General features: G+C 47.8%; 1 protein-coding gene and 1 long non-coding RNA gene across 3 annotated transcripts; one reads left to right on the top strand and one right to left on the bottom strand.

The window, feature by feature from the left end:
- The first annotated feature begins 6866 nt into the window (after positions 1 to 6866).
- On the top strand, positions 6867 to 9265 carry LOC121141894. The gene is made up of 2 exons (XR_005878830.1): positions 6867 to 7470; positions 9040 to 9265. It is a non-coding gene; the product is annotated as an uncharacterized LOC121141894 (long non-coding RNA).
- A 565-nt stretch (positions 9266 to 9830) lies between these two features.
- Dnajc28 (DnaJ heat shock protein family (Hsp40) member C28) lies at positions 9831 to 14716 on the bottom strand. Of its 2 annotated transcripts, none has more exons than XM_040750486.1 (2): positions 14647 to 14716; positions 9831 to 13150 (listed from the first exon to the last, which is right to left on the bottom strand). In XM_040750486.1, the coding sequence occupies exon 2, from the start codon at positions 13120 to 13122 to the stop codon at positions 11977 to 11979; it is 1146 nt and encodes a 381-aa protein (XP_040606420.1). In that variant the 5' UTR covers positions 13123 to 13150; positions 14647 to 14716; the 3' UTR covers positions 9831 to 11976. The 2 variants fall into 2 exon arrangements, with proteins under 2 accessions (XP_040606420.1, XP_005073869.1); XM_005073812.4 differs by lacking the exon at positions 14647 to 14716 and adding an exon at positions 14167 to 14466.
- Positions 14717 to 14780: the final 64 nt, after the last annotated feature.

Raw genomic sequence — 14780 nt, 5'->3', positions numbered from 1 at the left:
AGCTGGCGAGAAGCAAGCCAAGCTAAGGCTGAGCATTCATAACTAAGAATAAGCCTCCGTGTGTGATTTATTTGGGAGCTGGGTTGTGGGCTCCCCAAAGAGTCCAAAGAGCCAAAACATCACACTACCAATCCCCACCCTGGAAAACTCCGCTCCCAGGAACCGCTATGTAAAACCTGCCTCCTGCTCATTTCCCGTTGCTTCTCACCCAAGCAGAAGCGGCCACCTTCTGTGTCTTTCCCAGTAAACCTCCCTATGAGGTTAGCTGTGCAGTGTGACTTTATAGTATTCCTTGGCTTCTGACTGCCAGGGTACTTTCCCCCCAGAGCTGCCACACTTCTATTGGGGACTCCTTTCCCCTCAGGCTGCAAAACTGTTACACTTGGCTGTAGATATTATATGACTAGCTATTTTAAGCTCCTGCAGCCTTGACTTCTCTGATGGACTATAACCTGAAATTATAAGTAAAATAAAGCCTCTGCGCTCCACGTTGCCTTTTGTCAGGGTGTTTTATTCCAGCAGCAGAAATGAAGCAAGAGGGGGGCTGGAGAGATGGCTCAGCGGCTAAGAGCACTGGCTGCTCTTCCAGAGGTCATGGGTTCAGTTCCCAGCACCCACATGGTAGCTCACAACCATGTGTAATGAGATCTGGCGCCCTCTTCTGGCCTTCAGGCTTACATACATGCAGGCAGAACTCTATACTAAATAAATACATCTTTAACAAAAAAAAAATGAAACTGGAACACAACCAATGTCAATAATTTGCTTCCAGCGGAAAAGAAAGCATCTCTTTCTGTGGTGGAGGTTCTAAACATGTTTTAGCTGTTTTTTTTTTAATGACAAGGAACAGAAAAATTCACCTCAAAGTGACTTAGATAATAAGATCTTGGAACTAGTAAACTTGGAGGGTGGGAAGTATGGTAGAGGATATGATATGGAACTTTATGTCTCCTCAAAATTCATATATTGGATCCTAATCATGATTGGTCTCCAGGACGGTGCGCTCACCAATAGGGTTAAAGGCCCTTAGAAAGAGGTCTCTGGTGCAGAGAGGGCTAGCTCAGTGAGAAATGCTTCCTGACAAGGCTCAAGACCTCAGTTTGGTCACTGGGATTCACAAGGTAGAAGAAGAGAACGAGTTTCTTCACATTGTCCTCCGGTCTCCACACGCACGTGAGGACCCGTGCACACACACACAAGCGCATAAGTAAATACATGTAAAATAACAGTTTCAAAGACGCCTTCACTCCTTCCACCGCTCTCCGGGGTGGTGGCTCCCTGTACCAGACACCGAATCTGCGGGTATCTTGATCCTAGAATTCCGGGCCCCAAGACTGTGAAAAAATGAGTTTCTGTTCTGAAACACTAAGCGTATGGTGTTTTGTTACTTATCTCCACAGAAATGCATCCTCTGGAGCTGGGAAAAGAGCCCCCACCCTGACTGGACTACCTATAAGCCAATCCCTGGGCACGGCAAAATGCTAAGTAGTGATTGGATTAGGGTCGGCCGCAATGACCAATCCCTGGGACAAAGGTTTGTTTCCTTAAGTTTTTGCTTTGTTTTGTTTCAAGAGATTGCTCCCTGGGGAAGAGCTCTTGCTCTGCAAGCATGAAGTTCAAAGCCCCAGCACAAACCTAAAAACCCAAGCATGGTCTGTGACCCCAGCATTACAGGCTGAAGACAGAAGGATCCTAGAGCTTCCTGGCAGAAAGGGTGAACTCCGAGATCAGGGCCAGACTCTGTCTCCAAGCAATAAATCAGAGAGCAATAGAGAAAGACGCCCAGTGTCCTCCTCTGGAGTCCACGTATACACACATGGAACCACACAACTGCACACTGAGGCCCATGTGACACACACACACACACACAGGGAAGAAGGGAGGGGTGGAGAAGGAGAATTTCAGAAGTGAATGGTATGTCATGACTTTGCTATATTCTAATGGTGACAGAGATCAAGTCCCATACAGTGTTTGAAGGTATTGCTCATAAAACGTGAGTATCAGAAGATGGGGATCATTGGGGAGCATCCTGAAGGCTGGCTACTACACTTACTTATTTAGTATTATTTTATTCTAAATTAAAAGGGACCCCTAATTTCTTTTGGTATGTGTTTTCACTGAGTTCCACAAATGCAAACTGCAGTAGCTATGTAATATAAGTAACTCCGATTCCAGAGGCTAGGCAGATGGCTCAGTGGACATAAAAGGCTGGACACAACAGTGTACACCGGTCGTACCGAATGAGATGGAGGCAAGAGGGTCTTTGGAGCTCAGTGTCCAACCAGACCAGCAAATCATGAATCTCCAGGTTCAGTGACATGCCCTGTCTCAAAAGATAAGATTGAAGACTGAGACGGGAGGGCCAATGAGACGGGAGGCCAATGAGACGGGAGGCCAATGAGACGGGAGGGCCAATGCAATATGGAATATAGTATGTTTACTTACCAGAGAAAGAGAGAAAGAATCACACAAGCTGGGGAACCAGAAGCGTGGCAGGCTTCCAAAGAGGGCTTCCTTTTATCTTCACCTGTGCTAATTTCCTTATCTCCACCCTTAGGGGCGTGAAGAGTTTTGTGGGCTCACCCCTACAGAAGAACACACTTGACAGTGACCTCTGACCTCCACATGCAACAACACACAAATAACGTGACTTTCTGGGCACCACTCACAGTAAAACTCCCAAGAAAGTGAAACACAATTTTCCCACCAAGTTCACAGTGTTTGCATCGTGAACGTGTTAGCATAATTAATAGCATGCCAATGACATGCTGCATTTACGTGTCATGTAATTCCGTGGTAGGCTTGGATAATGAGCAGGCTTTTCATTCATGTGACTGTTTGGTGGGACATTTGCAAGTCAGGTGAAGCAAGGAGAACTTCCTGGTTGTGCTTAACTGCTCTGAACACTGACAAACACTTGGCATCCTGCCTGGGGTCAGACATTCAGTCCCAAGTAAGCACACAGAGGCTTACATTAGCTATGAACTGGCTCAGGCTTCCTGGCCAGCTCTCCTTGAGTATTAACCCATTTCTATTAAGCTCTGTATCTCCACGTGGTCTTGGCTTATTGGACAATGCCCGGGCGCCCTATCTTCCTGGAAGCCGCATGGTGTCTCTCCTTGACTCTGCCTACTCCCTTTCTCTATCCCTGTTTGGATTTCCAGCCTGGCTACATCCTGCCTGCCCACTGGCCAAAACAGCTTTATTCATCAACCAATAAGAGAAACATATTCACAGCATACATACAGAAGGACATCTCCTATCCCCCCACCCTGCCCGCCCAGCCCCCCCAAACCCACCCTTGTCATCGTGCACTGCTGACTGAACTATCATTTCTTTACTTAGTAGCAACGTGTTCTAATTCCCACTAGTGCATCCAACACCATGAAGGCTCAATAAATCACGACGTGGAGCCAAATTCAATGTTTTGGAGAGAGGTCTTGAAGATCCAGTAATAAGCAGGTGGAGAAAAAGATATACAAGAACACCTACGATGTGGTCACATTAGAGAAAGAGACTGTCTATATAAATCCTGCATATAGATTACAAATGTTTGAAATGATACTGCAGTACCAGGATAATAGCCCCCTAATATGCCCATTTCCTAATCCACAGACTCTGTAGATATGTTAATTTACTGTATTAGTTACTTTCTTTTGCTGAGATTTTTAAAACACCATCACCAAAACCACTTTATGGAGTAAAGTTTTATTTGGGCTTATGGTCTCAGAGGGATAAGAGTCCATTGTGGCAGAAAGGCTCTGTTGCATGAGCAGGAAGCCAAGAGACCCCCACCCTCAAGGGCAAACAAAAGCAGAGATGGTGGGCCGGCAGTGGGGAGAGGCCATAACCTCTCAAGGCCCGCCCCTCTGACTAACTTCCCCCAGCCGGGCTGCGTCGTCACCTCCATAAACAGCAACCCCACAACTGCGGACCACGTGTCCAAACACCCAAGCCAATGGGGGACAGTTTTCATTCGAACACCAAAGTTACAAAGAGAAAGGAAGGTAAAATTCCAAACGGGATTGAGGCTGCTACTCAGTTGACCTTCAAGCACACAGTTTACGTTGGATTATGTGGGTCGATCCAACGCAATTACAAAGGGTGTTCACAGGGGAAGAGGGAGGCACAAGAGAGCCAGAGTGATATGACGGCGGGGGCGGGGGCGGGGGCGGGGGGGGAGGTTGGCCTGTCCTAGCTGACTTTGAGGATGGAGGTTGCAAATCAACGGCAGGCAGCAGCTACGAGATGGAAGAGGCAAGGGGATGGATTGTTCCCTTAAGGCCTTCCTAAAACCCTGATCTTAGAGCCTCTGCCTTGCAGACTGTAACACAGCAGCTGTGGGTGGAGTCAGATGTGGTCGTCAGGTGTGGTCTCCAGGTGTGGTTATCAGGTGTGGTAGCTCCCACTTATAATCCCAACACTGGTAAGGCAGGTTCAGAAGGTTGCTCCGAGGTTTGCTGGACAGCCACGCCAGCTCACTGGGGGAGCTCCAGGCCAGTGAGAAATTCTGCCTCAAAGAACAGAGTGACAGAGTGGAGTCGGGCATTGGTGGCGCATGCCTTTAGTCTCAGCGCTTGGGAGGCAGAGGCAGGCGGATCTCTGTGAGTTCGAGGCCAGTCTGGTCTACAGAGTGAGTTCCAGGACAGGCTCCAGCTCCAAAGCTACACAGAAAAGCCCTGTCTTGCAAAACCAAAAAAAAAAAATCAACACACACACACACACACACACACACACACACACACACACACACACACACGTCGGGGGACTTGAGACACTTCGACACACAGAGAGATTCCTGCAGAGCTCGGCGAAAGGCCTCATGTGAGCATGACATTCTTGGAGCCATGAACCCGATGGCCACTGCCACCTGCAGATTTGCTTTCTGTGCCATTAACTCTACCTGGCAGCCTGGCAGCCAGTAACTCTACCTGGTAGCCACCCGCTTCCTGTGCCAGCAATAGCCATGAATAGCCAACGCATTGCCCGACAGGTCTTATTCAGAACTTGTGTTTCTTGGAGACGGCATCCATCAGAAGAACCTATGTTGTACCCTCGTTTTTCTTGGCATATTTAAACAATTGAAATTAGAAGACATAGTTGGGTAGAGCAGGGTGGGGAGGCGTGTCCTGGCATGCATCTGAGGGTCAGAGGACAGCCTGCAGGAGTCAATTCTCTCTAGACTCTCACCATCAGGGTTGGCGGCAGGAGCTTCCTCTGGCTGAACCACCTTGCTGGCTTCAAACTTGGAAGGTGTGTCTTCTTCCAAGACCAATTCAAAAGGCCTTGCTTGCTGTTGGAAGAGCCCTGTCTTGTCTCAGTTCTGTTCCTGTTTCTGTGATAAACACCATAGCCAAAATCAGCTTGGGAAGTAGAGTGTTGATTTCAGCTCATGGTTACTGGGCAGTCAGTGACTCAAGCAGAGGCCACAGGAGAATTTGCTTAAGGTTTTGCTCCTCTGGCTTGCGTAGCTGGCTTTCTCCTTCTTTATATATGAGTGTTGCCAGCAGAGGGCACCAGATCCTATTGTAGATGGTTGTGAGCCACCATGTGGTTGCTGGGAATTGAGCTCAGAACCTCCGGAAGAGCAGCCACTACTCTTGGCCACTGAGCCATCTCTCCAGCCCCTTAGCTAACTTTCTTACACATCCTAGGACCACCTGCCCAGGGACAGCACTTCCAGTGTGGGCTGGATCCTTCTACACCAATCACCAATTTTAGAAAATGCCCCACAGAGCTGGGTGGTGACACACTCCTTTAATCCCAGCACTCTGGAGGCAGAGGCAGGCGGATCTCTGTGAGTTCAAGGACAGCCTGGTCTACAGAGTGAGTTCCAGGACCGCTAGGGCTACACAGAGAACCCCTGTCTCAAAAAAACATACGAGCAAACAAAAAAGAAGAAAAGAAAAGAAGAAAGGAAAAGAAAATGCCCCACAGCTTACTTGCCCACAGATCAGTCTGATGGGGTGTTTTTCTCTATGGAAGTTCCTCCTTGCAGGTGACTACAAGGTGCATCAATTTGGGGGAATACTGTTATATTTGGACAGCTTCAGTTTGTCCCCAACATTTCACGTGTTAGAATTTTGTCCTGTAGCATAGTACTACTGGGAGGTGATATGGACTCTTTTAAAAGGTGTGGGGGGGTTTCTCTAGAACTGGAAATGTAAATTACTTGGAAGACTGCTTGCCCCAAATGCTTGACATAAGCCCAGCGTGGTGGCACATGGCTGTAATCCCAGCATGCTGACCCGAAAGGCAGGTGCAGTCACATAGCAAATCTGAGGTCAGTGTTGGGGCACGAGAGAGTGGCTGATAAATAAATAAACAAATAAATAAATAAGCAAGCGGCGCTGCAGCACATGCCTATGCATCTGCGAGGCAGAGGCAGGAAGAGCTCTATAATTTCCAGGCCAGCCTGGCCTGCACAGTGAGATCCTGTCTCAAAATAAATAAATAAATGGTAGATAAATATATAGATAATCAGTAGGAGTTGGGGGGGACAGAGAGGGCAATGGGGTGGATATGATAAAAAATATACATGTATGAAAATGTCATAATAAAGCTCATAATTATGAATAATTACTAAGTGTTAATAAAAAAAACACATCAAGAGTAGTGGTGTGTGCTGAATCAGGGTCTGAGGCAGAGGACTGCTGTGAGTATAGGTCAGAGTGGGCTACAGAGCCCCTGATTCAAGAGACAATCCCACCAGTAGCGGGAGGCCCCTAGCTTAACAGGGGACACGTTCCAGGAAGGGATTAGGTCATTTTACACAGGACTCTAGTTAGTTCTCTCCAGAAGGTTATTGCAAAAGCACGAGCCTGGCCCACCATTTTCTGGCTTCCTGTTTCCAGATACAATCTCTTCGTAGTCCAGGTCCCAGCCACGATGTGATGCAACCGAGAGACTTGCGCTGTAGCTGGTGGCGGTGCTGCACCCTGGGCCGTCCAAAGCTGTGAGCTACGTAACTCTCTCTTATTAATAAAGTTAGCCCTCCCCGGGCAGTTAACGGTAGTAATACCAGATGGATTAATACATTGTGGCTGGGTGAGAGAGTGAACAGAACCAAGCTAACCTGCCACAGGAGCCGGGAACCAGCCACCCACACCAGCGGAACCAAACTCGTGGCAGATCTTCAGCAGCGCAGACGTCCTCTTTACCTGTGTACCGCGGGCAGGAACCCTTCCCACAGCTGTGGGTTTCTCTGAGAACATCCGTAAGCTCACTAACGTGTGCTGAATGCACCTGACCTGTTGTTTCTTAAGGGTGCTAGGAATGCTCGTGTCAATCACCTGGGAAGATAGGGTCCTCCCACAGGAAGCCGGATCTTGGAAACTGTGATTGGTGGCAGAGAAAAATCCCATCCTCCCCAGGCTCTACTGTAGATTTTGGGTGAGCAGAGGCACGGTCTTAAGGATGTTCCTCTGAGGTGAGATGGCAGTGGCTCTGTCACTCACTCTCCAGCAACAGGTGAGGTTGTCCCATTCTGAGGACTGTTTTCCCTCTCCTCGTGTCTGAGCCTTCAGTAAAAAAGGACTGGAAGCTCCAATCTAGTGTCTGCTGTTGGTGTTGGGCTATTACAACATTTGTGTTTGTCTTTAGACACAGATGTAGGGGGGTCCATTGTCCTCTGCATAAAGCCAGGTGGCAGTGATGACAGATACACCAAGGAGTCTGCATCCCAGGGCTAAGGGTGAGGAGTCCGTTTGTCCCTTCAGTTATAGATCTCTGCGAATTCAGATAGAGGAATTGCAGATGTTATGACCTCAATAGATAACAAATGACCAAAACACAGTCAAAAGGGAACAGCGGATTTCTAAGAACAGGTAAAACATTAGTTGCCTCACTATGTAGTCCTGGCTATCCTGGAACTCTATCAGATTTGCCTCAAAGTCAGAGCAACCCACCTGCCTTTGCCACCAAGAGCTGGGATTAAAGGCCTGGCCTGGCATATTATTTCTAGACAGATACACTTTCTGTTATCAGCTGCTAGGGTACCCTCACTGGGTTTCTCCTACCTTGTGGGACATTTCTAAAGCCTTTATGATGGACTAATGGGAAGTTGCTTGTCCCTGGAGGTATTATCTCTCCCTCTAACTATGTACAGTGGCTGTTTTCATGGGTTCAGCTTTAGGGCTGAGCTACCAGTGTCGGCCTGAGGTTGAGAGTCAAGCACATGAATCAGAAGCTCTCGCTGGGCCAGTCCTTCCTGGTCTTACGAGTTTGAAATATGCCTGCCAGTGGTGGCGCACACCTTTAATCCCAGCACTAGGGAGGCAGAGGCAGGCGGATCTCTGTGAGTTCGAGGCCAGTCTGGCCTATAGAGTGAGTTCCTGGACAGCCAGGGCTGTTACACAGAGAAACCCTGTCTCAAAAAATCAAAATAATAAAAGCAGTTTGAAAAATGTCAAATAGAAAAAGGAGCATCGCAGAGGGGCTGAGAAGCAGCCAGGGCTCCCTGTGTGCTTGTCAGTGTGCTCTGAAATTGTTATCGGTGCTTTTGTCAACTTGGTGTAACCTCAGAGTCACTTGGGAAGAGTGTCAGTGGAGGAGCGCCGAGACCACACAGGCCTCGGGCGAGCCTAGGGTTGGGCTTGGGGCTTGGCTTGCTGGCCCTGATGGATGTGGGAAGACTTAACTAAAGGGGGACCCGCTCTATCCCCCGGGTTTGGGTCCTCAAATGAATGACAGCAAAAGCTATCTGAGCATGAAGCACGAGTGCATTTGTGTCTCTCGCTACTGCCTGTGGATGTGATGTGACTGGCCGTGTCAAGCCTCTGGTGCCCTAGCCGGGCGTTGGTGGCGCATGCCTTTAATCCCAGCACTGGGGAGGCAGAGGCAGGCGGATCTCTGTGAGTTCGAGGCCATCCTGGTCTACAAAGCGAGTTCCAGGACAGCCTCCAAAACAATACAGAGAAACCCTGCCTCGAAAAACCAAAAAAAAAAAAAAAAAGCTTCTGGTACCCAGCTTCCCTGCAACAATAGGCTGTACTCGGGAATGGTGCTGCAATAACTCCTTCCCCACGATGCTCTTTGCAGGGTGCTTAATCACAGCAGCAGCAATGAAAGCAGAACGATGATCAGTAAGAGCTGACAGTTGGACGAAAGCCAAGAGTTCAGCACGCGTCACGCAGCACAACTTTAATCCCACTTCAGCAAGCTACGGACTTGCAAACGCTTTTCCCGGCCCTGACAGGGTTTGTTGTTGTTGTTTGTTTTTTGTTTGCTTGTTTTTACACAAATGAAGTCGCCTTTTTAACGTGAAGACTGATGTCACGGTCAGATGTCTGTCATCCACCAAGAAGATCTGAAGGAGCTGAGGGAGTAGCTCAGTTGGGAGAGTGCTTGCCTGGCATGTGTGAAACCCTGGGTCCTACAGAAACCAGGTGCAGTGATGGGCACCTGTACCCCCAGGACCAAGGGCGTGGAAGCAGGAAGGTCAGGAGGTCAAAGTCATCCTTGGCTACGTAGTGAGTTTGAGGATAGCCTGGGCTGCATGAAACTGCTTCAAACAAAGGGGGGGGGGAACAGGAGAGATGGCTCAGTGGTTAAGAATACTCGCTGCTCTTCCAGAAGACTTGAGTTTCGTTCCCAGCACTCGAGTGATAGCTCACAACTGCTTGTAACTCCACGGTCAGGAGATCTGGCCTCCTTGGGCATCAAGCATGCACATGGTGCACGTACACACATGCAAGCAAAACATCTGCACACACAGAAACAGACTTTTAAAGAAAATAATAACACAAGAACAAAAAAGATTTGAAAATCCACTTAGGTTGTTAAGAACGTGGCTATTATTTACTGTTGTCATAGAACAATGAACTACTGAATAATCATTAACACAACTTTATTAATATAGACATTTGCAAATGAAGTGAGCAGTGCTAAAATTAGTAGTTTTCTGGTAATGTCACCTTCTCACGTACAATACTGAAAATGTTTTATTCATGATTACTCCAGATTCCCACTTTTTAACAAGAATCACAGAAAAAAGGCTCCTAGAATATTCTGGAACCATAGTTCTTATCACAAAGCCATATTTCATGTTGTTGACAGTTTCATGCATAGCAATATATATGGTGCTGCCACCTTAGAAGCCAAATAACTCCAACTAAAGGAAAAAAAATCACCTATTATGCTGACTAGTGGTGGATCACTGAGGCAGAAAGGCCTTCAGAGGTGTAGGTTTCTTTTGTTTTAGTCATCACAAACTTTCCAGAAGGACTCCAAATTTGTTGGCCCCAAGTCAGCATTGGGAGTTGTTCTTCTGAGACCCTGTCTACACCGCTCTCTGTAGATGGACTTCTGAGACCCTGTCTACACCGCTCTCTGTAGATGGACTGGCTCCACCCACCTTGGTACCCTCTTGGGTGCCCAATTTTGTTCTCAAAACCATTAGCCAAGCCCAAGAGCCCCAGATTTCCCAAAATGAGACAGGAACAACAATCTCTTCATGCTTGCCAAAGATGCCAAGGGACAAACTTCAGGTACCTCGTTACTGAAGGGTCCCTAAGATGGGGATCTGGGTCCCTAAGATGGGGAGTCTGGTTCAGGACATTTGGGTGCTTAAGGAAAGTTTATGGAAACCTAACCTTTCAACTTATGATGAGAGAACAAACTGGATGTAGATTCTTACCTTTGCATTGAACCTAAGGATTTATGCCCCTTCTAAAAGTTACAAAAATAAATTCAAACTCTTTGGCACTGGAACCAGTTTTTAGAACTTTTAAATCAACAAGCTTAACTGATTAACGTCCATAGCCAATGGATCTTAAGTTAGCCCATGCACTTGCTTGGCCTTTTCTTTGCCTAGTGCCCACAGGGAAGGCCTTTATAAGTGCAAGAGTCGCTGGGCATGGTGATGCAAACCTTTAATCGCGGTGCTTGGGAGACAGAGGCAGCGGATCTCTGTGAGTTTGAGGCTAGCCTGGTCTACAGAGCAAGTTCCATGACAGTCAGGGCTACACAGAGAAACATGTCGTGGAAAACAAAACAAAACAAAAAACCAAGTGCCAGAGTCCCAATAAGCTATTTCCCGGCCTTCAATTTTCCTCCATCTAGCAGGTGTTCCAAAAGCCGTTCAACAGTTTGGAACTTGAAGAATACGCAGTAGCTGCTGGGCAGTGGTGGTGCATGCCTTTAATCCCAGCACTCGGGAGGCAGAGGCAGGCAGATCTCTGTGAGTTCAAGGCCGGCCTGGTCTACAAAGAGAGTGCCAAGATAGGCTCCAAAGCAATAAAGAGAAACCCTGTCTGGAAAAACCCCCAAAAAATGTATATATATAGTAGTAAACCTGCAAAAACTAAGTGTCATCTGGAGACTTAATTTATTATTTACGTGTATGCATGTGTGTGCATTCGAGTGCATACAGGTATCAACAGAGGCCGGAAGGGGGCACGGGATCCCTGCGGTTGGAGTCCCGGGCAGCCGGGAGCCACCTGACATGGGTGCTGGGAACTGAACTCTCATCCCTCTGCAATAGCAGCAAGGAGCAAGCACTTTTTTGGGGGGAGGCGAGCACTCTTAACCCCTGGGCTGTTTCTCCAGGTCCCTTCTTTTTTGTTTGTTGTTTAAATACCTATGTCTAGAACTGTCCGCAGCGACTGCCTTTAAGTTCCTAGAGTTTTAAAGATCGCTGAGGCTTCATGCCCTGTGTGGACCATGGATCTGAGTCTCAGCCCTGTCCATCACCTGACAACTGACGTGGATTAACTTCCCGTAATCAACTCCCTCCTCCCCAGGGAGCATCTTTTTCTCGATCCACCCTCATAGCAATACTGACTGGCTTTTCTCTCCACTTGGTTTTTTTACAGGTTTCTCATCTGTCACCAGGGGTGTGATTAGGTCTCTGAAATGTACAAAGGCACACAACTCTCCAGTCCCTGGGGCACAATCGATCAATCTCGGGTTCTCTATCTGGTGTCAGGGCAATTCAAAACTGACCAGAGCAGTAAATGATTGTGAATGTCTAAATAGTCAAATTTTAATAAATTTCCACAGATATAGATTCAACCAGTTTAGAAAGCCTGCCTTGACTGTGGGTGTTTTCTCTTCTTCCTGGCTAATGTCAGTTGGATTTTCTTCTGTGATTTCTTTTGCTTCTAGGAAGGCCTCATATATTTTCTGGACTCTGATCATTTCTTTCTGTGCGTCAAAATGGACCTTCTGCCTGGTTAGGATGGGGACGATCAAGTTGAAATCACTAATTCGCTTGTTCAGCTTTTGGATGTTCTCTTGAAACTGCTTGCATACGTGGTCCCACTGTCTCTGTTCCCCAGGTGTCAAGGGGTTCCCAAGCTTCTTCCTACATACTAGAAGTGCTTCTCGAAGTTGCTCAATGGTATCTCTGATTTCCTTCTGCATCAGAATCCACTCTGGTTGATACCCATTATCTATCAATATTCTGTTCAGGTTGTGAGTCATGGGGTCAATATAGGAGCAGCCAGAAAACTTCTTCAGAGGTTTTCCTTTCCCACTGAGGTTGTCAAAGTCTCCTTTTGCCATTGACTCCTGAATGAGGTCCTCCACCAGGCGCTCTATGGCTTGAGTTATCTTTAGTTCTTTACTCTGCCTTACATCTTTGACAGTTAAGCTGTTAGCAAAGTGCTCCCTCTCAAGTTTCTGTCTTTGATATTCCATCACCTGCTCCGTCGCACGGTCTGCCCTAAACTGTCTGTACTGTTTCTCTCGTTGACTTGGCGTCCCAAAGCCCACGCCTTCGAAGCTTAAATAATGTCGGTGCTGAGGCGTGTTGTATTTGAATTTTTCTTCATCTTCTGTGTCTTCAGCTTTACTCTGTCTTTGCGCTATCACATGGGAAAGCACATTCCTATACGCTTCTTCGATCTTTATAAATGTTGCTGAATTGGCATTGTTGGAGCCGCTGTCTGGGTGGTACAGCTTGGCAAGCTTATGGAAAGACTCTCTGATGTCATCTACAGAACACCCTTCACGTAGATCCAGAAGCCTGTAATATTCTTTGATCTTCTTCTTGGACTTATGGGTTGAGATCATCCTAGATCCAGGACTTGAAAGCATTTTTACCCCACGAGGAATCAATAAAGCACTTATTAGATATGGTCTTAAGATCTGAGCCATCTTCACGAACGTAGGGTTTATCATTGTATCCGGTATTCTTCTTAACAATGATCTACAAAACAGCAAAGGACAGTACACGTGTATTATCAGTCACTTCCTATTTTCCAATATAGAAGTAGGAGTGTGGACTGACGTTTGGCTCCCAGCACACTAGCGAATGTCCCTAACTCCAGTTCCAGGGAGTCTGACACCTTCGGGCCTACTCGGGCATTGGATGTACATGGTGCTTAGACATACATGTATGCAAAACACCCATATGCATATAAAAAGAAAAAGAACAGTTAGCTCTTTGTAACAATGTTGCTATGCCAAATATATTTGTATAGTTACACTTACACATTTTACTGATTTCAGCTAACTAACACAATAATTGGTGTTTAGCAATTATTGTGACATGATCTGAGTTCTTCTATCCACCAAGCACAGAATTTTAGACCTAGAAAAGTTCTTAGAATTCATCTAACCCAACTTTCTCATTTTATAAGAAAGCAAGTCCAGGAGGTTAAGCAACTCAGTCAAATAACACTACAAGGTATGACAAATGATTAGGACTGGGCACAGGCAGGACTTGGCTGGACTGGTTTTGTTTGTTTTGAGACAGGGTTTCTCTTTGTAGCCCTGGCTATCCTGGAACTTACTATGTAGACCAGGCTGGCCTCAAACTCAGAGAGATCCACCTGCCTCTGCCTCCATAGTGCAGCTAGTGTACCGTGGTCGTCGTTGCGCATCAAACAGGGAGCATCAGAGACAGTTACCCCAGTGTGCAACCGACTTTAAGCTCTTCACCTCACAATTTGCTAAGTGCTGGGGGAGAGGGGGATGTTGAGAAGTGAGCGAGCCTCTGCTGTATTACAAACGCACGACAAAAAGTCAATGACGTGCTACAGGATGACTGGGTGCCAATCCCTGAACGTTTGCTTGTCACGCGTGTTTTAGAAGTTATGGGAACCCCGATGTCATAACATAGAGGTCAATGGATTTTAGAGTTGTCTGGAATGCTGGTTGTCATGCTCACCGTGGGGCAGGATGTCTCAGGACAGAGTCAGTCCCGCTGCATCCCCTACTCACCTTCCCGGACCGGGTGGGGGCTCTGCGGCTCGCGGCCCCGCTGCGCCCCTGCGCTGGCACGCTCGGCCCCCTCCGTCCCGGCCTCCCCGCCAGCCGGCTGCTGGCTCCCCTGCCGCGCTACACCGCGGAGCCCTTCATCATCCCTCACTGCGACGGGCAGCTCCCTCACCAGCGACACCGGGTCTCTGTCTTACAGAACCAAACCCCAGGGGACAGAGGACGAGCACCTACGGACGTTGTACCCGGGTGGGGGCGACAGGCTCCGCCTCCACCGCTTTCGAGGGCAGGGTTTGGACCGTTGGGATTATGGGAAGTGTAGTTCTACGGCAGGTGCGGCGCGGGGGACCCTGGGAGCCACCACAAGAGTTGTGGCTGGCTGGTCGGGTGTGATGGGTTGTGACTCCGTCGTGTATGTGATTTGGAGAGCACAGGGACTCGGTAAATGGTTTTGGACGGAGGAAGATTAGGCTGTTTGCCCACCTGCGTTGTCAGTAGGCTTCCTTCATTCAGCCAGTCTTTTGTTTGGTTGGACGTCTGCTGTTGCTGTTGTTCGACTCTCTGTATGGTAGAGGAGGACTTTGAGTTACAGCTCCCCCTTCCCCTCCATCTTCCTT

This window comes from Mesocricetus auratus, unplaced genomic scaffold (genome assembly GCF_017639785.1).
Source record: "Mesocricetus auratus isolate SY011 unplaced genomic scaffold, BCM_Maur_2.0 Super-Scaffold_100008, whole genome shotgun sequence".
Taxonomy (NCBI): Eukaryota; Metazoa; Chordata; class Mammalia; order Rodentia; family Cricetidae; genus Mesocricetus; species Mesocricetus auratus.
The sequence above is the reverse complement of the archived record's forward strand: the minus strand, read 5'-3'. Positions and strand labels throughout refer to the sequence as shown.

Bases quoted from the DNA above. Each gene is read 5' to 3' on its own strand.
- Dnajc28 (XM_040750486.1), bottom strand. From the start codon at position 13,122: ATGATAAACCCTACGTTCGTGAAGATGGCTCAGATCTTAAGACCATAT.